Genomic DNA, 25202 nt, shown 5'->3' with positions numbered 1-25202 from the left:
CTTGTGTAATATTTACAGCAGAGTGTGAGACAATTTCTGAGAGTGTGAGATTGATTTTTCCAACACCGTCGATCCCGCACTCCCAGCGGCCAGGAATGTGAGAAAGTGTGTATCTCAAACTGCATTTTGCTGATTTATGGATGACAAGTTTTGCAATGAAAAGTGCACAGATTCTATGAGGTTTAAAATAACTCTTAGGAAACTTAATCCATGTTCTCTAATGCGATTCCCCCCCCCCCAAATTTGCAACAAATCAATGCAACATTTAGAGAACCATCTTCCAGGCATTAAGTAGTGTTCTCTCGTGTTTTGTTATTACACAGGCGATGATGGGCATGGTGTGTCATTTACTGATGAAGAAACCATCTTTGGTCACCTTGATCTGTTTTGTAGTCGTGTTCGTCAAGTTTTGGATGTAGTCAATGCTCTGACTCAGTACACTAAGCTGACAAAGACCACAGAAGGTTTGCCTAGACCTCGCAAAGAAGACTTGATCGGAGATGATTTAGTGGAAGAGATGGACACTGAAAGTGGAGGTCAGTATATGTATTTACAAACGCAGTCAATAACTTTTACTATTCTATGATAGTAGGTATTAACTTTAACAAATCTTTGATACCTCCTACAAGTTTTAATGAATGAATGAATAAATTAATATTTATATTGTATTATATTTATTTGATTTACATCATCAAATTGGAAGTTTTCATGGTCTTAAGAATGATATCTGTTTTTATTTGCAGGAAATACTTTGCCTGATTCTCCAGGTGTGAGGGCAGCCTTCAGTCCACAGAAGTCTCTACCTGGACAGAGTGGTATGTTACCGGTTGTAGAAGAGGAAGACACCGTGAGTGATGCCGGACAGACTGAAGGCCAAACTGACAAAGATAGAGAGAGTGAAACCACATCTAATGCTGATGAAGTTCATGATTTAATCAATGCAACTGGTGCCATAACTACACACAATGCTGCATTGCTCAGTAAGTCAGTCTTATCTGTTTCAACTTTTTCCATACTCATTTTAGACAACCCTTTCCATACTCAGAGCAGACAACCCTTTCCATACTCAATGCAGACAACCCTTTCCATACTCAATGCAGACAACCCTTTCCATACTCAATGTAGACAACCCTTTCCATACTCAGTTTAGAGAACCTTTTCCATACTCAGTTTAAATAACCCTTTCCATACTCAGTTTAAATAACCCTTTCCGTACTCAGTGCAGACAACCCTTTCCATACTCAGTGCAGACAACCCTTTCCATACTCAATGCAGACAACCCTTTCCATACTCAATGCAGACAACCCTTTCCATACTCAATGCAGACAACCCTTTCCATACTCAGTGCAGACAACCCTTTCCATACTCAATGCAGACAACCCTTTCCATACTCAATGCAGACAACCCTTTCCATACTCAATGCAGACAACCCTTTCCATACTCAATGCAGACAACCCTTTCCATACTCAATGTAGACAACCCTTTCCATGCTCAGTTTAGAGAACCTTTTCCATACTCAGTTTAAATAACCCTTTCCATACTCAGTTTAAATAACCCTTTCCGAACTCAGTGCAGACAACCCTTTCCATACTCAATTCAGACAACCCTTTCCATACTCAATGCAGACAACCCTTTCCATACTCAATGTAGACAACCCTTTCCATACTCAGTACCTTTTCCATACTCAGTTTAAATAACCCTTTCCGTACTCAGTGCAGACAACCCTTTCCATACTCAATGCAGACAACCCTTTCCATACTCAATGCAGACAACCCTTTCCATACTCAATGCAGACAACCCTTTCCATACTCAATGCAGACAACCCTTTCCATACTCAGAGCAGACAACCCTTTCCATACTCAATGCAGACAACCCTTTCCATACTCAATGCAGACAACCCTTTCCATACTCAATGCAGACAACCCTTTCCATACTCAATGCAGACAACCCTTTCCATGCTCAGTTTAGAGAACCTTTTCCATACTCAGTTTAAATAACCCTTTCCGAACTCAGTGCAGACAACCCTTTCCATACTCAATTCAGACAACCCTTTCCATACTCAATGCAGACAACCCTTTCCATACTCAGTGCAGACAACCCTTTCCATACTCAATTCAGACAACCCTTTCCATACTCAATGCAGACAACCCTTTCCATACTCAATGCAGACAACCCTTTCCATACTCAATGTAGACAACCCTTTCCATACTCAGTTTAGAGAACCTTTTCCATACTCAGTTTAAATAACCCTTTCCGAACTCAGTGCAGACAACCCTTTCCATACTCAATGCAGACAACCCTTTCCATACTCAATTCAGACAACCCTTTCCATACTCAATGCAGACAACCCTTTCCATACTCAGTGCAGACAACCCTTTCCATACCCAATTCAAACAACCCCATATAAACAAAATCTTTCCAAAATCTAACTTGAAAAACCCTTCCTAAATGACTTTGTTTTTTTTAGCTCCTTTCAAATCCAATTTGGAAATGCCTGCTTTAGCTGGCTATTGTAAGTTATATTGAGACAGTGGACTGTTGCATTTTGTTGCAATTCATTGGTAAATGTTTTGTACTGGGTGGTTGTTAAGATTCCTCACATGTAATCTCAAAACATGCATGACCCTGGTATCACAACTTCTTATCATAGATGTTTTTGTATGTGTATTGTACCTATTTGTATTAAGACAAAGATTCTCAATGTCTTTTTTCAGGAAAGCTATATCATGTTGATGATCCAAAAGATGAAGGTCCCAGTATTGCCAGCATTGTACGGGATCATTTGGTCACCATGAAACAACTAATGTCAGAGAATGTCAGTACCAATATCATGTTGGATGTGGAGGGCAAAGAGAAAGACAAATTTGAGGAAGCCTATGTTGAATTTTTGACAACTATACAGCAGATAGAGATGTACATGGTAGCCTACTTACAAGCTGTGTTTATGAGGAACATGAAAACACAAGAGTCACTGGATGTTATTATAGGGTAAGAGACAATACCTACTGTTTAGTAGTCTACAGGGTAAGAGACAATACCTACTGTTTAGTAGTCTACAGGGTAAGAGATAATACCGTACATACTGTTTAGTAGTCTACAGGGTAAGAGACAATACCTACTGTTTAGTAGTCTACAGGGTAAGAGACAATACCTACTGTTTAGTAGTCTACAGGGTAAGAGACAATACCTACTGTTTAGTAGTCTACAGGGTAAGAGACAATACCTACTGTTTAGTAGTCTACAGGGTAAGAGACAATACCTACTGTTTAGTAGTCTACAGGGTAAGAGACAATACCTACTGTTTAGTAGTCTACAGGGTAAGAGACAATACCTACTGTTTAGTAGTCTACAGGGTAAGAGACAATACCTAATGTTTAGTAGTCTACACCGTAAGAGACAATACCTACTGTTTAGTAGTCTACACCGTAAGAGACAATACCTACTGTTTAGTAGTCTACACCGTAAGAGACAATACCTACTGTTTAGTAGTCTACAGGGTAAGAGACAATACCTACTGTTTAGTAGTCTACAGGGTAAGAGACAATATCTACTGTTTAGTAGTCTACAGGGTAAGAGACAATATCTAGTGTTTAGAAGTCTACAAGGTAAGAGACAATACTACTGTTTAGTAGTCTATAGGGTAAGAGACAATACCTACTGTTTAGTAGTCTACACCGTAAGAGACAATACCTACTATTTAGTAGTCTACACCGTAAGAGACAATACCTACTTTTAGTAGTCTACACCGTAAGAGACAATACCTACTATTTAGTAGTCTACACCGTAAGAGACAATACCTACTATTTAGTAGTCTACAGGGTAAGAACAATACCTACTGTTTAGTAGTCTACACCGTAAGAGACAATACCTACTATTTAGTAGTCTACAGGGTAAGAGACAATACCTACTGTTTAGTAGTCTACACCGGTAAGAGACAATACCTACTGTTTAGTAGTCTACACCGTAAGAGACAATACCTACTGTTTAGTAGTCTACAAGGTAAGAGACAATATCTACTGTTTAGTAGTCTACAGGGTAAGAGACAATACCTACTGTTTAGTAGTCTACAGGGTAAGAGACAATACCTACTGTTTAGTAGTCTACAGGGTAAGAGACAATACCTACTGTTTAGTAGTCTACAGGGTAAGAGACAATACCTACTGTTTAGTAGTCTACAGGGTAAGAGACAATACCTACTGTTTAGTAGTCTACAGGGTAAGAGACAATACCTACTGTTTAGTAGTCTACAGGGTAAGAGACAATACCTACTGTTTAGTAGTCTACAGGGTAAGAGACAATACATACTGTTTAGTAGTCTACAGGGTAAGAGACATACCTACTGTTTAGTAGTCTACACCGTAAGAGACAATACCTACTGTTTAGTAGTCTACAGGGTAAGAGACAATACCTAATGTTTAGTAGTCTACACCGTAAGAGACAATACCTACTGTTTAGTAGTCTACAGTGTAAGAGACAATACCTAATGTTTAGTAGTCTACAGGGTAAGAGACAATGCCTACTGTTTAGTAGTCTACAGGGTAAGAGACAATGCTACTGTTAGTAGTCTACAGGGTAAGAGACAATACCTACTATTTAGTAGTCTACACCGTAAGAGACAATACCTACTGTTTAGTAGTCTACAGGGTAAGAGACAATATCTACTGTTTAGAAGTCTACACCATAAGAGACAATACCTACTGTAGTAGTCTACAGGGTAAGAGACAATACCTACTGTTTAGTAGTCTACAGGGTAAGAGACAATACCTACTGTTTAGTAGTCTACAGGGTAAGAGACAATACCTACTGTTTAGTAGTCTACAGGGTAAGAGACAATACCTACTGTTTAGTAGTCTACAGTACTTAAATTTCAATAATGACATATCATAACAGAAAACTTATACATGCTAAAAAATTATAAACGCTATTCTCATAACAGCAGACTCTTACATGTGTTGCAAAATATTGATACATAGTGTGCTTTGAGATACCTAGGCATACCGAGACGTGAAATTGTTACTTATTCATGTACATTCACAGGCAAAGACTGTACATGTTTATAATTCTCTCTATCACTTCCATTTGGTCCCATCTTACATATGTAGTACACATATAAATTACACCAGTATTCAAGTGCAATTTAGTAGTTTAGTAGTCTACAGGGTAAGAGACAATATCTAGTGTTTAGAAGTCTACAAGGTAAGAGACAATACCTAATGTTTAGTAGTCTACAGGGTAAGAGACAATACCTACTGTTTAGTAGTCTATAGGGTAAGAGACAATACCTACTGTTTAATAGTCTACAGGGTAAAAGACAATACCTACTGTTTAGTAGTCTACAGTACGTACCAGTATTCAAGTGCAATTTTCACCACTTAGATGTAAATTGCATAATGTAAATTAGTTTAAGGTAGTATGTGTCCTGAAAGTGAAAGACTTAAACTTTTGCTCAAACTTTCCTCAAGGCAATTATCAACCATTCTCTTACCAAATTAAGAATTAAAATCAGGGGTCACTGTGAAAGTTCAGTACTAGAGATTGAAACAAATTACCTAACATTTACTGATATTTGTATATTTAAAATGGCCACCATGTCTGTGTTCATACTATGAAGAAAATTAAATATTTGAAAAACTAAGAAGGTAAAAATTTTTGTTAATCCGAGAGTTTTTAAATAGCCCTCTCGACTTGTAGATCAGAAAAGAATTTGTGAGTCTGCATATCTGTCCCCGAGGCACATTTTACCTTTAAAGGTACACAGTCACCTGTAATCTAAATATGCCCATATATGGTCAAAGGGGCGTTCCTTGGTATTTAAATGCCCATGTGAGGGCGCTGTTTTAAAAAGCGGCCACCCGCTTAAAATCTGTGATTGGTTAGATTTTCTCTTTCCATGGTAACTGTGGCAAATTTCGAACAGGTGACAGTGTACCTTTAATGTTGTCTCTGTACATAGGTTCAGCCCTATCATGCATCGGCAGGGAATGAAGAAAACCACCTCTGAGAAATTTGTTGAAATCTTCAATAGATTTGAGAAAGACCTTGATGCAGTGAAGGATCTCTATGAAACACACAAGGTAAAGGTCATCTCAGAAAGGTCACTTTAGTTTAGAATGAATTTGAATTGGATATAAGATGTATACTTGACTGATTCTGATGATGGTGGACATGTCTATGACTGATTTGTTCTGAAATCCAATAAACTAGAGGTGACATTAACAACTTGACAACATTTATTTAATCTCCAATTTTCTGTGTCGTGGTAAACGTTGCAGATTTTTACTAGCTATACCGTGGTTTAAAGGACACAGTCAAATGTTAAGAGTTCTAACAACAGTTCATATTACAAAGTAAACAACAAGTTGCATATAAGTACAAAGTGTTAATTGTAAAAGAATTAATTATTCATTGGTATTAAACCTTTTTGGTGTTTTCACTGAAAGATGAAATCCGCTCAATTGAACCACACTGAAAATGTTAAATCACAATGGATTCTATTGTTTCGGTGGAAAAATCAGTGAATTCAAATCCTAGTGAGAATGTCTTGAACATCAAAATAGTGAAAGTAAACGATTTTGTTGTGCATACATTGTTCAATAATTATTTACATACAAGGCTAAAAAAGCTCAGTGTTTTTCTATCAATGAGTGACAAATATCTTTGGCAGGGAAGTATCAACCATATATCAAAGGTTACTCTCTCTAGCATACAAGGCATCATGGAACCAGTTCACTGGTTTGGTAAATACATTAATTTTCCTTGTTCATTGGTCATGTTGTTCACATTTTGTGTTTTAGGAAGACCCAATCATGCCCCGCAATGCACCTCCAGTAGCAGGTTCCATCCATTGGTCAAGACAACTGCTCAAACGTATTGAAGAACCCATGAAAGTCTTCCGGGAAAACAAGTCTATCCAGCATATGAAGGATTTCCCACGAATTGTGAAGTATTACAACCGTATTGCTACAGCTCTGGTGACATTTGAAAGTCTATGGTTTTCACAGTGGAAGTCACACATTGATCATGCTAAAACTGGATTGAAAGCAACACTACTCATTCACCATCCACAAACTGGAGACATTGTTGTCAATGCTGATGACAGGTAATCACATTTATTGTGAAATTAATCCTCTTTTTCCGACGTTGTATTTATTTCTGTGGTTTGTCTGGTAGAAAGAGGATTAATGGAAAGTGTACATCAATATAGAACTATCACAGATATCACTGTATTCTCATAACATTGTCAACACAGTCAGAAAATATTTGCAAAAGAATTAAATGTGTTGATTCATGTTATCAGAGGACAAATAGTTCTTCAGAAGATACAATAATGATCAATATGATTACAGCTCATGAGCTCCATATCTTTGTTACTGTCAAATTATATTACCATATCCTATCGTGTTTTCTCTGATTTGACATCTTCGTGACACGACAGAAGTTATTTGGTGATCTTTGCATTCAGCACCCTAAGTGCATACGACTAAAAGACTACTTTCAACGAAGCAAATATAGGATGTGGCTATTTCACTTCAAAAACAACATCATCAGAGCAAATGTGTACAGTCAACAGGTTAAACCTGGAACTTGAGTGGACCACTTTTATGAGCACAACCTCCCATGTGTACATACACGAACAGAAATATGTGTATTTCCATACACATTTGTACTTGTGTATATGCTTGTACTGCCGTCACATGATCTGTTGGGGTTACTCAGTATGTAGAACACTATCCTTGTATTTTCCGTAGTAGAACCTTTGACATGTTGTTAGCCTTCTAGATACTTACTTCTGATAGTCTAAGACTAAAAGTAGTTACATACAAAGTACTAAAATGTGAGCCGATGTGTTAAGTTGCCTTCATTTCCTTTATACTCATGTTTGAATGAATACAGCTACTAGATTCTTCACTCTATAATTCCATGTGGATACTGCATTCCATGTAATTCCATTATGTTTTCTGTGTAGTGTCCTACAGCTGATACATGAATGCCGTTGGATGACCCGACTTGGAATTGGAATTCCAGACTCTGCTTTACAAGTCATGAAACAGGTAATGAACATTTTGTATTCACAGTAGAACTTATTAGCTTCATTTTAATCTCTCTGGTCAAAGTCTGCAGTAGATACATGTACTTGCTGAATAGCCGTGGATACTGTGGCCATACTTGCTTAATAGCTGTGGATACTTGCTGAATAGCTTCATCTATCTCTGTGGTCTATGTCTTCAGTAGATACTTGCTAAATAGCTTTATCTATCTCTGTGGTCTATGTCTTCAGTAGATACTTGCTAAATAGCTTCATCTATCTCTGTGGTCTATGTCTTCAGTAGATACTTGCTAAATAGCTTTATCTATCTCTGTGGTCTATGTCTTCAGTAGATACTTGCTATATAGCTTCATCTATCTCTGTGGTCTATGTCTTCAGTAGATACTTGCTAAATAGCTTCATCTATCTCTGTAGTCTATATCTTCAGTAGATACTTGCTAAATACCGTAGCTTCATCTATCTCTGTGGGCTAAGTCTGCAATGGATACTTGCTAAATAGCTTCATCTATCTGTGTGGGCTAAGTCTGCAATGGATACTTGCTAAATAGCTTCATCTATCTGTGTGGGCTAAGTCTGCAATGGATACTTGCTAATAGCTTCATCTATCTGTGTGGGCTAAGTCTGCAATGGATACTTGCTAAATAGCTTCATCTATCTGTGTGGGCTAAGTCTGCAATGGATACTTGCTAAATAGCTTCATCTATCTGTGTTGGCTAAGTCTGCAATGGATACTTGCTAAATAGCTTCATCTATCTGTGTGGGCTAAGTCTGCAATGGATACTTGCTAAATAGCTTCATCTATCTGTGTTGGCTAAGTCTGCAATGGATACTGCTAAATAGCTTCATCTATCTCTGTGGGCTAAGTCTGCAATGGATACTTGCTAAATAGCTTCATCTATCTGTGTTGGCTAAGTCTGCAATGGATACTTGCTGAATAGCTTCATCTATCTCTGTGGTCTATGTCTTCAGTAGATACTTGCTAAATACCGTAGCTTCATCTATCTGTGTGGGCTAAGTCTTCATGTCATGCAAAGTCATGCAAATATAATCTTGACTACTTTGTTCTTGCTAATTGTTCTGTTCTTGAAGTAATGTTAGTTTTCATGCTTTCCTTAATTGAGATTTAATACTTTCAGCTTTAGTTCTCTAATTATTTTGGATATGTACTGTATTATCTTACAGGAACAGAGATTTAAAAACTACAAAAATCACCTTGAGTTGTGTCTGAGTGAATTCCATGATGTCTGTTCAGAGATAACTGAGCCATTGAGAGAGCTTTTCCAACCCCATGTCGATGGAGTGATTCAATCTCTACAACCAGGTTTGACTACACTGGCATGGAATTCCATGAACATTGATGCTTTCCTGCATCAAGTACATTCAGGTAAGCATTGTGTAAAAACTTTTAACATGCACATACAGATGGTAGAATGATACACACACACACACACACACACACACACACACACACGCACACACAGTGTATATTGTGGTGACTTTTCACAGTGTTTTAGCCTCTAGCTTGTGGCATCCAAAATGAATGGTCTTTGTGCAAATTTTGGTACAAGAGAAACAAATTACCAAAAAAATGAATGAAATACTGACTATATAACAATTGACGTTTCAATATCCACCCTCAAGGCACATCATCTCTTATCATGAAAAAATGAAATCATAAAGTAGTGCCAAAATTTGATGTGCAGCTTTGCTTCATTGTAATACAGATGGCTTAATTTACTGCTTTGATAGTAATATAGATGGCTCTTTACTGCGTAGCTTTGCCGTGATTCAAAAAAAGTTGGTGTTCTTGAAAACAGAAACATTTTAACAAACTTTATGAAAGTAATATTCTTTTGCCCACAGACACATCCTAAAAGCATGTGATTTTATTTTGTTTTTGCCCTTTCAGCCACTTTGAAATTGAAGAATGTTGTAGAGAGAGTCAGCAGTGTTGTCAAGAGAAAGATTGTTGGCAAGATAGAAAGCATTGCGTCTTTGTTCCTTTTTGACATGGATTTAGCATTTTCTAGATCATGGGTGAGTTAACAATCCCTGTATGCTGAGAAAAAAGGAATTGCTTTGGATTGCTTTGAACTCTTTATGTGACAACTCTTGCCACAGGCTACATTGCAAGTAACATGCTAAATAAATATACAGATTTTATTCACTTGATGGCAGGTGATGATATAATAGCAACCAAGTGAGAAATATCACACACATTTATTGTAAACTATTTGAAGCTACTTTTTTACCTGTAATTGTAATGTTTTTATTTTGTTATCCATGTCACAGCCACCGAGTGAATTCTGTCATGAGATTCTGCAAAGTGTGAGGGAAAGAGGAAACGTGTTGTATGGACATGTGAATGACATAGAAGCTGCAATTCATGAATTGGTGGACATATTGAAATACAAAAAGGTAAAATAGGAAACTTTTCAATTAAGAATAATGTATTATGACATCACAGATATTGGAGTCAAGTGTAATAATATGTGATGACATCACAGATATTGGAGTCAAGTGTAATAATATGTGATGACATCACAGATATTGGAGTCAAGTGTAATAATATGTGATGACATCACAGATATTGGAGTCAAGTGTAATAATATGTGATGACATCACAGATATTGGAGTCAAGTGTAATAATATGTGATGACATCACAGATATTGGAGTCAAGTGTAATAATATGTGATGACATCACAGATATTGGAGTCAAGTGTAATAATATGTGATGACATCATAGATATTGGAGTCAAGTGTAATAATATGTGATGACATCATAGATATTGGAGTCAAGTGTAATAATATGTGATGACATCATAGATATTGGAGTCAAGTGTAATAATATGTGATGACATCAGAGATATTGGAGTCAAGTGTAATAATATGTGATGACATCACAGATATTGGAGTCAAGTATAATAATATGTGATGACATCATAGATATTGGAGTCAAGTGTCCTCACCATCAGGTCAATCCATTTTATTGAGTGAGAAAAAATAGAAGATAGCTGTTGCAATCTAGGATGGATTTTTATTTTCATTGTGGCATTGAGCTCATGAGGGAAATTATTCATGTATTTGAAGGTTGGTATGAGTTTTTCGCACCAATAGCTTGTGTAACAGACTGCCTAAAGTGGCAGCAGGCCTCCCACTGCTATGCATACATCAGTACAGGATGATAAGACTGTTTTCCTTGACATGTATGGTATATTCACCGCCATTGGATCCCACATTAGTCTTCCCATCAGACTTAGAAATGGGGCTAAAAACTTTTCATTGGCACCACATGTTATATTCATATATGGGGTCTTTGATAGGGTAAATTGAAAGTGGTTCTGATCATTCATGATGTCATATCAAATTATGTAAACAGTGCCATATGCAAAAATACTGCAAGAACTTTGAGTCAATCTTTATGAAATGCGGTGAGAGCAGCAATGTTGATATTTAATGGTATTGTTAATAAATGAGATACATAATGTATAGTTGCAATAGTTTGTTCATTTTTATGTTTGTATGAAAACACATTGTTTAGTCTTTAAGCTAGGACTGAGTTTGGGCAAACATGCATCAGTGGTCAGCCAGAAAATTTTCAGTGGTACCACATATAAAGGGAATATGTGAGTTCTCAGCTTGGATGAATGTTAAAATTGAAGTGATGCAGGGTTTTTCTTCATGAAATCATACATAAACCATGCTATTTCTAAAGTTGACAAGACATGGAAATTGAAGACAATGATATAGCACCTACAGATTCTGATCAAGAGATTTAGTGGAAAGTTGTAAAATGATATGACTAACCTTATGAATGGCTAACAGTGATTATTGTGAATCATTCAAAATAATATTAATACATGTATCTTTTTAATCTTTACTTTTGTATTAAAACACATGGTTTAGTCTACCAGTTACGGCCAGCTTAGAGCACCATGGATTCTCCTGATCATTGGTTCTGACTGTTAGACTATCTTAGTAGGAGTGCTGAAAATTTTGGATTCATTCCCATAAAATTTTGGAATTCTAGTGCCAAAAAAAAATTGCCTCAACTACTAAATATCTGAAAGTGAGAATATAAAGTCAGAAAATATTTGGAATAACACATAATGATCTAATATTCAATGTGGTGGATAGATGTACCGTATATATTATATTTTTCTCAAGTACAAGCAATTTTAAAGCAATTTGCTTCTTAAAAACTCCATTGTGTATTTGAGAATACTTATAAAATACAGACTACTGAACATCTACTTCTGAATCAGTCATTTATACAAAGTGTATTTTCATGAAAAAAGAAATTGAAATTCAAGAGAATGATGGATGAAGAATTGAAAATTTCTCAAGTGAGGATATCAGAACTTTGAGAGCAAAGATGTATTTGGTAATTAGAACTCTGGATGACCTTAGTGAGATAATTTCATACAGTCAGGAAATTCTGTTTTGTATTTTGTACACAGGGTGAAGGAAGCAGCATGTCTCCAACATCTCTATCAGCTACTTCCTACAGAGGGTCACCAAAGGGATATACAACACCAACTACAATCAGAACCAGTAGAAGTGGTACTGCTGATGATCAGATATGTGCTGAATTGTTAGGTCAGGCATCAAATTTATCTGAAAGATTTTTCTATTGAAAATGACCATTGTTAGTCTTTTTGATTGCTTGCTGACAATAATGTGTGTAAATGCAGGATAGAGCCCACACTACACTGTCTATGGTTAGTAATGGTAGAAAACTAGTATATGTCAGTTAAAAGAAGATGTGAACTTAATAATTATATAATAATTTAATAATTATAATAATAAAAATAATTTATTCATTTATAAAGCAACTAAATCCTCACAAAAATTGTGATCAGAGACGCTGAGTAAAATACAATCAATATTATAAAAGGTAACAGGAATTAAAAACAAAACAAAAAACATCAATACAATGGATGAGTTCAGTTAAAAGCAGAATTAAAAAGAAGTGTTTTAAGACTTGTTTAAATTTGGCAGGCTTGGGGAGCGACGAACCTCAATCAGAAGGTTGTTTCATAAAAAGGGGGCAGCAATACTGAAGGCATGGCCCCCATATTTTTTGTACGCGACCTGCTTTGACTCAAGTTTAAATTTAGGTCAGCAGACCTCAGATTACGGGTTGGGACGTACAAATTAACCATGCTAGAAAGATAACTTGGACCAAGTGAATGGATACATTTATAGGTGAAGATAAGAATCTTAAAAACAATACGTTGAGACACAGGCAGCCAATGCAACGGAAACAAAATCAGGGTGATATGCTCAGTGACTCTTGAACGAGTTACAATTCTAGCAGCTATATTCTGGATATATTGAATGCGATAAACTGAGTAATTTGGAAGACCAAAAAGAATTACATGAATCAATGCGAGATGTCACAAAAGTGTGAGTCAACTATTCCCTGTCTGATCTAGAAAGATTTGCAATGCGTCATAAGTGAAAAATAGCTGAGCGGCAGATATTGTTTACATGAGGGTACATTGTAAGACCAGAATATTTCTACATTGTAATAATTTATCCTATGAAGAAATACATATGCTATGTTATGACCAACTTGCCAATTTGTTGGTCAAACAATAATACACATAATAATACACATGTAAAAGTAACTTGTACCTACCCATAATGACACCCCCAAAACCAAAAACCCTGCACAAGTTATTTAGATGCCCACGGCTGTTTAACAGAAAATGTGAATTGTGTGTGTGTGTGTGTCAATGTTGGTATTATCACAGTACTGTATAACTCATTGATGTTTCTCTTGACATGTTAGGTGATAATTTGTAATTTTGATATGAACTGACTGATCACTGTTTCTATCACAGGTCACTATTCTTCTCAAGTCTATGACGCTGTTATGTCCGCAGTGTGTCGATCTCTGCTAACTTTAGCAGAAGCATCAGGCTGTGACAGTGTCTTCGATGATCACAGTCATGAAATAGCACCTCCGTCAGTCAGTCCTGAACCCATTAGAGAAGAACCCCGTCCGAGTAGTAGCAAACATCACAGTCGTCCAGCTACCAGAAGTGCCGGTAGTCGTAGCAGAAGTGCTGGAACCCGAAGCAGACCAATGTCATCATTGTCATTTTTGTCAGACATGACATGGACAACAGATAAATCGGATGAAGTAACATATCTGAGGTATGAACTCAATACTAACTTGTCATAGATATACCAAATAGCTGTTGATGTGATTAATAATAATTAAAACCCTTTGAGCGCAAAAGTCTATTTTTGTCCCCTTTATAAAATAAACCCAGTCAATTTTTCTCTGATTTTTTGCCAAAATTTTGAGAAAAAATTGTAGCAAATGAAATGTGATGTCCATTTGGTCCAAAATTATCAAAAAATTACAGAAAAACTCATAAAAATTGGTAAAATTTTGCACTAAAATTTTAGCGGGAGAAAATTACAGCGCTCAAACGGTTACTGTCCTCTCACATTTTGAATAAGTTAGATTCATAGTAATATAATTATTTGTCATTTCCAGAGTTCTGTATGTCCTCTGACAGAAATACCGATAAGTGAAAGCTGATGGGTAAATATTTATCTTTGTCAATATTTTCTGAAATCAACAGATTTGAAGTTGAAGTCAAGTTTGCAATCCCCAACATCATCATTGAACCAACCCTTGACTCAGTACAAGAGGCACTGGGACAGACTGGCAAAGCAATCTTAGCAGTAACAGAGAACGTACTGTGGTGGGGTGGGGAGTATCTTGGTGAACCCTTGTATGGATCAATACAAAGTGAACCTATAGTTCAAGATTTGATGGGTGAACTTGATGAAGTTGTGGATGGTGAGAAAATATTCTTTGTGCTCTAATTTGGTATTGTTTCATTTGATAGTCTACTTGTGCATTTGCATCTCACTAGAATTTCAAGGTAGTCTATGTGAAGGCAGTATGTGTCTTGTCCTCAAGGAAACTTTCAACCATTCATTTCTTTCAAAATCAAGAATAAAAATCAGGGGTCACTGCACACACTTTGGTACAGAGAATGAAATTTCCTTAAATTACTGACATTTGACATTCAAAATGACCGCTATCCCTATATTAACAATATGGGAAAAATTAGCACAGAGTCCATACAGCAACATAGATGCAGCATAGAGTCCACACAGCAACATAGATGCAGCATAGAGTCCACACAGCATATAGATGCAGCATAGAGACCACACAGCAGTATAGATGCAGCATAGAGTCCACACAGCAGTATAGATGCAGCATAGAGACCACACAGCAGTATAGATGCAGCATAGAGACCACACAGCAGTATAGATACAGCATAGACTCTACACAGTTGCATGGACTTTTTACCACAGTAAAGTTCATTGTCCAATGTGAGGGGCTTTTACCAAAACCTTCTTTCACTACATGTATGTCTTTGACATTATAAACTTGAAAACAAAAAGTACTTTTATTTCTTGCTTTATAGATTTACAACGGACTGTTGATCACCATCTGTTCCACTTCCGTTTCTATGACTTCTTGTGGCGTGATGATATGAGGGGAAACTTTCTGGAGTTCATCAATGCTGATCCTGGCCAGTTTGCCATCAAGAGGGAAGTGGAAAGATTGTTGCACATTGAGAATAAATTGCAAAGTATTCCCAGTGTTTTACCAGTGGGTCCAATCTGCTTGACTACAAGTCCCATTACTGATGCTCTATATGGATTTGCAATCGCTTGGAAAAGTCAATATGCAAAAGTCTTGCATGAAGAAGCCAAGGTACGATTGATAAAGTGACTAGCTATGGCAAAATACACTTTTTCCTTAAAATGTTTATGGCTTTTTAGCTTCCAGTTGCCATATATAAATATGACAAAATGCTATAAGGGTGGTAGCCTACCGGTCAGTGTCTGATGTCTGATGTCTGTGTGTACATGTATGTCTGTATGTCAATTTGTCTGTCTACTTAGTTTTCTCGGAAACAGTGGTACTTGTCAACTTGAAATTTGGTGTGTACATGTATTGTTGGTCAAGGATAGAATTCTAAAATGTCAATGTCGTGGCCTCAAATATGCAAATGAGTTAAATAAATGCAAAAATGATAACAAATCTTAAACGTAATAACTACCGGACCTACCTATTTAGTATATACATGTAGTTTGTTGAAGTCAAGTTGATCATTTGCCTTATATGCAAATAAGCAAAATGAGTGTAAAAATATTCCGAAATTGTAAACTGACAATATGAAAGAACTTTCTGTTCCACTTTTAATTTTCCTTTTTTGATGTCAATTTAGGTTTGTTCAACCCAACCTGGTCACATGACTAATATAAAATGAGCAAAATTAAAAAAAAAGTAAAAAAAAATGGTAAAGAATTCTTTACTCAGAAAGTACTTGTTCCTTGACTTTAACATGTGTTTAACATATTCCTTATGTCCAACAAATTTTATGATATGAGTGAAAAATTTTCAAAAATTACTCAGTAATATACATCTGGCTTTATGGCTTTGAAATATGCTTGATATTATTGATACAATGGTGCAAAGTTAAGTTAATTAGTCCCCTCTACTCCCCATGTATGTCATTCCAATTTAATTTATATCTGCATATTTTTATTCACAGAGAAAACTTGATCTAGCTGTGTTGTACAGATCTAATGTCACAAGCAGATTATCTTTGGATGTAACATCATTAGATCAGTTAAATACCGCCCTCAACCTTTTGGAAGAGCTGAGGGACATGGAAAATAAGATTGATGCAATATACTTGCCAATTGAGACTGCTTATGCCAACCTACAGTGAGTATTCTCATGTTTTAGACTGCCTACTGGTATACCAATGCAACAGTCAGGTTGACATTGATTTGAAAATCTCTACGACATGTCAGAATTTGTCATTTTGACAGTGAAAATGGGCAATAATCACAGAAAAGTTTACAACATTCAACATTTATTTGAATTGGTAGTGCCTGTTGTATGTAGTATTGCAATGAAAGATGATTTCTTCAATGCAACGTATCAGATAATGCCATTTCAGTTGAATTTCTATAAAGCAATAAAGTGCATCACCAGTATAGCAAAATGTAATATCGTCATATATATTGGTGTATGTTATCAGGAAATACAAAGTGTAAGATCATCATATATATTGGTGTATATTATCAGGAATACAAAATGCAGTATCATGATATATATTGGTTTACATTATAAGGGAATACAAATTGCGTCTGCCAAGAAGTGAAGTGGAGGAAGTTGAAGGATTGAGAGATAGATGGCAAGAAGTCATTGACATGGCAGAAAGTTCAAGGGTCAGATTGTTGAAAGAGCAAAGGTTAGCTTTTGAACAGGAGTTAGATAAACAAACCAAGGTAAGATTGAATGTTTTTAGCTCTGTTTCTTTTGTTTGTTTTCTCTGTTGTATCACTTCATAATTGTGTTTTGTTTAACAGTGCCAAAGCTTTATCATTGTAGTTAATGATATCACATGTTTTACAAACAATGCTGAGCCTCTTGATATGTAAGTTATGGAATTTTTTATCCAATATGCATGTATTCTGCATAACTTCATAATATATGTATTGGTTGTTTAAATCACTTTATACTATTTCTACTGTTGGTTCATACACAGACAGTACCAATGCATTCCATGTTTCTATTTGTATCGATTATTTAGAAGAATTTCACACTCAAAATGTGCAAAGTTCTCTTCTAATGTTGTCAACTCTTCTTATGAAGTCACGTTAAAGGATTTGATAGACAAACAGATGCAAATAAAAGATATAACATATGTAATAATAACAGAACCCCATGACCTGAGAGTGCAAGCGCGCCGTACTAGCAGTATTTGCACTCGTGCTGCGGTGTATATTCGGCTGTCCTTTCATGAGCTTCGCTCCTGAAAGGACAGCCGAATATACACCGCAGCAAGAGTGCAAATATCACTAGTACGGCGCGCTTGCACTCTCAGACCATGGGGTTCTGTCGATTTATTTAATTACTGCCCAACAGCCCAGTTACATTCAAATGCCCTGATATACCCTGATATAATGTTAGCTGCCATCCCTTCTTTTATTTCAGCTGTTTGTGGTTGAAGTGATCCAATTCAGAAATAGTTTTGATGCACAAGGTCCAGCAGTACCAGGGGTGCCACCATCAGAGGCTGTGACAAGACTTCATGAATTTCAGAACATTTTTAAACTGTACAGCGCCAAGAGGAAAACTCTGGATTCAGTGGCTAGGTTGTTTGGCATCGTCCAAAAACCATTTCCTGAATTGGACAGAACTGGTGAGGTAATGACCTCCACATGTCTCTTCAATATTTTTCAAAAATTTCAGGCAAAATCTTCTTCAGAAGAGCTAAATATAATGTCATATCAATAACTTATTTTCACATTGCTTCAAAGACTTTGTATGTCTATCATAAATTTAGTGCTAAATAAAGATTTTATAGAGTTATACATATTTCCAAATAAATTTACAGTAATTACAAAGATCTTACATATCTCTTCATCTTTTGTTTTCTGTTATTCCCCCAAAAACAGGAACTGGATCTGCTTGGGTTGTTGTATGGTTTGTTCCAGAAGTTTATTGCATTTGATAACAGATTCAGAGATACTTTGTGGGCAGATGCTGACTTGCAAGGTGCACATATAGAGGTACAGACTTACTTTTACAATGTTTTATGTGAATTTACAATTCAAAGCATAGTCAGATCATGCTTTGTATTTATTGTCAAAATAATAATAATGGTAATATAAATGATAATAATAAAGGAATTTCATAATGCACCTGACATGATGGAGCTCTTGGTGTATTTTTTCTGTACTTATCCCAAAATTTGGCAATGGAAAAGACAACTTGAAAAATGTACATGAGTAAAATGAAATATACAAGACATATCAAAAGAAAAAATCATGATCCAAAGGGATCATTAATTATTGTCAGACAATATATAATATGAAACTTTCAGCTGCTTGCAATTATCAAAAGTCTGTCAGACAATTTCATCCTCAAGGTAGTATATGCCTCGACACAACTGTTGCTCAAACTTTCCTGTCATATTTTATCACATGATTATTTCCTTTTGTCAATGTATATTTTGCACATATTTGTTGTAAACATTGCGCCTGATGAAGTTTGCTAGACACATTGAAATGTTGCCAGGATAGGAAGTAAGGCCAAGTTTAAAACTTTACAAATCAAACAATGAAAATTAAAAAAACATGCTAACACTCTGGTTGTTTTGGATGCAAAGCTTTACATTGTTCTGTTATTTTATTTGTTGATTAATTACAGGTTGGGGAATACTGGGAAGAGTGTGACAGAATGCCAGATAAATTAAAAGATTGGGATGCCTACAATGATATGAAGAATGCCATCAAAGCTTACCTGGATGTCTTTCCATTGCTTCATAAACTAGCATCTCAAGAAATACGAAATAGACATTGGTTACAAGTCATGTCAGTTACAGGCAGTTCATTCCAATTGGAAGCCAATGTTTTCAAGTTGTTGCATCTACTTGACATTGGTCTCATCAAGTAAGTGATTTTGGCCTCTGAAATACTAAGTAAGGCCAAGGGTGAAATATGACATTAAACTAGTCCAATAATCATTTCCATTCAAGGTAATACATTACCAGGTCCATGGGACATTTGAGATTTACAAATTTAAGTAGGACCACCCTGAACCACTGGTAAATATACTGGTAGTTCTGGTTACCCAGCCAACACTACCTCAATTTTCACTTGGCAACCCCAAAATTGTTCTACGTGTTACATATGCACTCATGTGAAAAAAGACAGCATGTAAATAGTGGAAAGAATACAAATCCTGAGGAAACTCAGTCAGATCTTTGATGCCATTCATTGTGTTATGCTGTAAACAAGCCATGTCCTTCCTACCTTGATAAAAATAACAATATGGTGGCCAGTATTCACTTTCATTCAGCAAATCAAACGTGATCATGGATGCACAAAATCTTTGTTTGCGGCTGATTTTAATTGCTTACCAATCATTTGAAATGCCCTCTTATCATTTGCAGACATCAAGCAGAAATCGAAGAGATCTGTAGGTGTGCCAGCAAAGAACTTGAACTTGAAGTGAAACTGAGAATCACAGAGGAAGAATGGACAGAGCAAGTGCTCACATTCCAAAACTACAAGAAACGTGGACCTATCTACTTAGAGAAGGACAGCTCAGAACATCTCCTTGAACAGTTAGAAGATGCCCAAGCACTGCTTGCCAACATGCTGACTTCAAGATACATAGGACCACTTCGTGAGGAAGCTGCTGGATGGGCTGAGAAACTGAAAGCAGTTGGAATGGTGCTGGAACAGTGGCTTGAAGTACAGGATTTGTGGCAGTACCTAGAAGCAGTGTTTAGTATCAGTGCTACAGCCAAGGAATTACCACAAGAGGCCAAACGGTTCAGCCGTATTGATAAAAGCTGGATCAAAATTATGAAGAGAGCATACGATACCAGAAATGTGCTGCAGGTATATAAAATTTGAGTACTCCATGTTTAATCTCAAAACCAGGATGTTTATATTTATACATTATCATGATATTGAACAGTTCAAGTGAGTATTGTTACATGTATCTACTGGCTGATGTAGATGACTGGTCAATAGTGATATTGTTGACAGTTTTCTCTCTTACATGACATTATACTGGGTAGTTATGGCTAGGCTGTAGTCACAGTTAATGTGGAGTAAGGGCACAGATACCCAGGCCTTGTCCACTGATTGGTGCAGACCATTTCACCACGGCCTCATACATTGTACCTCTGACACAACAATCATGTAACACACTAATCATTATCATAACCCTACCTGCTTCCTACAATTCACAGTCACAATCAAATCTATCAGTAGTTGTCACCACTTGCTCCCATATCTACCCTGTCAATATCATGTTGCAGCCATCTCAGCTCCCTCTCACCATGCAAAAGTTCACATCACAAAATTCATATAAAGACCAGCACACAAGGGGCCAATGACCCTTGGGCTCATGGGAAAGGCAGCAATGATTTCTGGCGTGTGCCACATTGTCCCTGAATTGTGGCCAAATGGCTGTCATTATGTCATTTCTTTGTCATTAACCATGGAATGACATGTTTTATCTTTCAGTCATCCATTGGTGGTGAAGTTCCAAAAGGAGTGGTTTTAAGACATATTCAAGAAGAATTAGAAATCTGCTTTAAGTCATTGATTGGTTACCTTGACAACAAACGAAGAGCTTTCCCAAGATTCTTCTTCATGTCTGATGCTGTTTTGTTGTCTGTACTGAGTAGACCCAATGATTTAGAGTCTGTCAGACCACATCTAAGGTAAGAGAGAGACCCAGGCTTAAAGTTGTCTGTACTGAGTAGACCCAATGATTTAGAGTCTGTCAGACCACATCTAAGGTAAGAGAGAGACCCAGGCTTAACAGTTGTCTGTACTGAGTAGACCCAATGATTTAGAGTCTGTCAGACCACATCTAAGGTAAGAGAGAGACCCAGGCTTAAGTAGAACGCACCTCGGGGACAGACATTCGGACTCTCAAACTTTTACTATTCTCTTCTGATATACCACATGTGGGGTTCATTTTAAAGCTCTTGGTGAAAGAAAACTTTTCACAGGCTTACTTTTTCGAAATTTGAAAATTTTTATTTTTTCTCCATAAAGTTAACACAGGGATGGCGGCCATTTCGAATTTCTAATATCGGTAAATCTTGGTAATTTGTTTCTCTAGTACCAAATTTGCTCGGTGACCCCCTATTTTTATTCTCGATTTTGAAAGGGAATGATTGAAAGATCCCTTGAGGAAGTTAGAGCAAAAGTTTAAGTCTTTCACTTTCGAGGTGCATACTACCTTAAAGTACCAATAGCTGTGATTGTATAATAAACCGATCTCAAAATGTCCTCAGTTTTCCAGGAGTTTTCTTTGAATAAGACCCATTGAAGACTGAAAAAGTGTATAGGACTGTCATAAGTGTCAAACATGGCGTGTAAATTCAAAGTTTTAACATCATTTTGGATTTCCCCCATTTTCAAAAACTAATCATGTGACAAAAAATAAAGATTACAACAACAGAATGTTGGTCATCTTGTGTTGTGCATTCAAGTAAGTGGTGGCTTCATGGTTGTTTCTTTTATGATCACAATGTGTACATGTAGGAAATACTGCATTTTTTGTATGTTTCCTAGGGGGCGCTGTTTTATGACTGTGGCACCCGTTTATTATTTAACCTGTTAAAATGTGTAGGCATGGTCCAAATCAGCCAGCAGTGATACTTGTATGCATGTCCTTCAGTTAACACATTTACACAAACTAACTTTAGTTTGAAAATCATGAAAATAATGCACAAAATTCACAGCTGTCCGGGCTTTAACTGTTGTGTGCTAAGTAGACCCAATGATTCAAGGGACAAAGTCGGCCATTTTTCATGAAATTTGTTTGATACGAGATACTACTTATATTGTTTGACATGTTGAAAGATACTGAATGAATGGGTGACCATGCATATATTCGACCCCGGTTTTAGACAAATTAAATGAAACCATCGCAAAAACGAATTAATGGTCATGACCATTAATTCATTTTAGCAATGGTTTCATGAATTGTGTCTAAAATTGGGGTCGAATATATGCATGGTCACCCATTCATTCAGTATCTTTCAACATGTCAAACAATATAAGTAGTATCTTGCATGAAAAAAAATTCATGAAAAATGGCCGACTTTGTCCCTTTAAGAGTCTGTCAGGAGACCACATCTAAGGTAAGTTGAATGGTTATTTAAAATGTTATGCACTGTAACTCTATTACAGCTATTGGCCATTCAATGCAATCTACTTGTAATTTTTGGTAAATAATTCATATTGTCCATATTGTCTTTGTATGATATTGATATTTTTGAATGTTTTTGGTATTTCAGAGCAATATTCAATAATGTTTATGACGTCAAACTTGAGAAGATCAATGTTGATGGATTTAGTTCAGCTACATCTCCAGACAAGTATTCAGGTCGAGAATTACATCACAGCAGTATGGGAGACAGAGATTCCTCAATCTATCCTACAACTAGAATGACTAGCATTGGGGGAAGGAGAACACCAACAACTGCACACAGTGGTATCAGTGACAGTGGTGGTTCCCAAAATGAACACAATGATCATTACCAAGCAGTGTCTGTAGTGTCACAGGATGGTGAAATGCTCCCATTGGATGAAGAGGTATGGCAGTCTGTACAGTCTTCCTCATCTTTACAGTTTTTATACGTTGCCAGGTGCAAATTGGGGATGATTACATTGCTGAGTGCAAATTGGGGATGACTACATGGCCAAGTGCAAATTGGGGATGACTACATGGCCAAGTGCAAATTGGGGATGACTACATGGCCAAGTGCAAATTGGGGATGACTACATGGCCAAGTGCAAATTGGGGATGACTATATGGCTGAGTGCAAATTGGGGATGACTACATGGCCAAGTGCAAATTGGGGATGACTACATGGCCAAGTGCAAATTGGGGATGACTACATGGCCAAGTGCAAATTGGGGATGACTACATGGCCAAGTGCAAATTGGGGATGACTATATGGCTGAGTGCAAATTGGGGATGACTATATGGCTGTGTGCAAATTGGGGATGACTACATGGCCAAGTGCAAATTGGGGATGACTACATGGCTGTGTGCAAATTGGGGATGACTAAATGGCTGTGTTCAAATTGGGGATGACTACATGGCTGTGTGCAAATTGGGGATGACTACATGGCTGTGTTCAAATTGGGGATGACTACATGGCTGTGTTCAAATTGGGGATGACTACATAGCCAAGTGCAAATTGGGGATGACTACATGGCCAAGTGCAAATGTGAGATGACATGTTCATTCATACTACAACTAAGACTCTAAACATTGTTATTAATTATTTGACAGAGCACTCTCCTTGTAATATCAAGATTGATTCTTTGGTTGACTTTCATTAACTTACCCCATAAAATCAATATCTAAAAATAGGTCATAGTATTCTTTGAAAAGACTAAGATTCCCAGCTGATGTCTCCATGGCAATGAACAAGCAATCACACTGCATCATTCACTCCCAAGAGTACATGTTAGGAAATGACAGAATTCATTGATCATGGTTTCAGGAATTAGAATAACAAGACCCTAGAAATTCAATGGTTTTATCTGTTTATTGCAGTCTTTTTTCTGCATCGACCTTCTCTTTGTATAGCCCCTTGTCTTGCAAGTATTAAGTAATCCAAAACTACCATTGTGTGATGTGCCGTAAAATCATAATTAAACTTTTTGCAACTTTAGGTGCAGCTTCATGATGGAGTTGAGGTGTGGTTGAAAGGACTGCAAGAGACCATCAGTAAAACCATATTTTCAGCCGCAGTCAAAGCATTAAATGATGTCAATGCAGGTCTACCTTTGGAGGAGCTAGCATTCAGAGTAAGTCATTTGAGTCTTTCAATTCTCACCACCATCACATCATCCTTCCTGCTGTTTAATAAGTGACCCGTGATAACATGCATATATTTCCATCTGGAAGCAATACACCTCCTACCATCTAATAGGTGACCCATGATACCATGTATATCTTTCTATCTGGGGAGATACAAAGGATTAAACCAAATAATAATAGTAATAGTGACCTTTATTCAATGTCACCAATGCCATGTCACCAAAATGCAAAATGCGATACAAAATGGGAATAAGCAGATTTTGCCTATAAGGCAAACTTGTGAAGCCAAAATAAAACTTGGCCTTATCAATTCTTTTCAATGTCAGTATTGTCCATGACTATTCCTGTATTTGCATATACCTATGACCAGACTGTAATATGATACTTGTGACTTATCTTGTGACCTCAGTAACTCTATGCATTGGATGCATTATTTGTCGACACATTTGTAACACACCCAAAATGAAATAAAATTGCAAGAAATAATGCACAAACCTACATGTAGCATCGAATGTATGCATATGTTTCAAAGCAGTGGAGATTGAGGGCTGTGATGGGGAGACTGTTGTAAGAAAGGTGAATGTCAGGAAGGTATAATGACTCATTAAAAATGGGTAAAGTTTCCCTTTATATAAAAAAACAAAATAACAATCAATGACAAAATTATGTTGCAGGGAGGTTCATGTGACAGAACAGCACAGGAAAAGAAAATCTTTTTGTAGTAG

The 25202-nt window shown here is 36.7% G+C and overlaps 1 protein-coding gene across 16 annotated transcripts in view; it reads left to right on the top strand.

Annotated features, from left to right (window-relative positions):
• The window catches only part of LOC139142609 (dynein axonemal heavy chain 5-like), a 133054-nt gene that overhangs the window by 9350 nt on the left and 98502 nt on the right, over nucleotides 1–25202 (top strand). For all 16 annotated transcript variants that reach the window (XM_070712615.1, XM_070712613.1, XM_070712608.1 and 13 more), the window contains exons 7-28: nucleotides 324–536; nucleotides 744–980; nucleotides 2715–2988; nucleotides 5954–6074; nucleotides 6795–7099; nucleotides 7967–8051; nucleotides 9230–9431; nucleotides 9957–10084; nucleotides 10340–10465; nucleotides 12509–12647; nucleotides 13898–14213; nucleotides 14651–14871; nucleotides 15509–15801; nucleotides 16646–16821; nucleotides 17234–17390; nucleotides 18100–18312; nucleotides 18564–18677; nucleotides 19318–19559; nucleotides 20063–20516; nucleotides 21150–21349; nucleotides 22940–23237; nucleotides 24330–24464. In XM_070712615.1, the coding sequence (XP_070568716.1) occupies nucleotides 324–536; nucleotides 744–980; nucleotides 2715–2988; nucleotides 5954–6074; nucleotides 6795–7099; nucleotides 7967–8051; nucleotides 9230–9431; nucleotides 9957–10084; nucleotides 10340–10465; nucleotides 12509–12647; nucleotides 13898–14213; nucleotides 14651–14871; nucleotides 15509–15801; nucleotides 16646–16821; nucleotides 17234–17390; nucleotides 18100–18312; nucleotides 18564–18677; nucleotides 19318–19559; nucleotides 20063–20516; nucleotides 21150–21349; nucleotides 22940–23237; nucleotides 24330–24464 (4649 nt within the window). The remainder of the gene's footprint in view (nucleotides 1–323; nucleotides 537–743; nucleotides 981–2714; nucleotides 2989–5953; nucleotides 6075–6794; nucleotides 7100–7966; nucleotides 8052–9229; nucleotides 9432–9956; nucleotides 10085–10339; nucleotides 10466–12508; nucleotides 12648–13897; nucleotides 14214–14650; nucleotides 14872–15508; nucleotides 15802–16645; nucleotides 16822–17233; nucleotides 17391–18099; nucleotides 18313–18563; nucleotides 18678–19317; nucleotides 19560–20062; nucleotides 20517–21149; nucleotides 21350–22939; nucleotides 23238–24329; nucleotides 24465–25202) is intronic.

This window comes from Ptychodera flava, chromosome 10 (genome assembly GCF_041260155.1).
Source record: "Ptychodera flava strain L36383 chromosome 10, AS_Pfla_20210202, whole genome shotgun sequence".
Classification (NCBI taxonomy): domain Eukaryota; kingdom Metazoa; phylum Hemichordata; class Enteropneusta; family Ptychoderidae; genus Ptychodera; species Ptychodera flava.
Note: the sequence above shows the minus strand (reverse complement) of the source record. Positions and strands in the feature narration are given on the sequence as shown.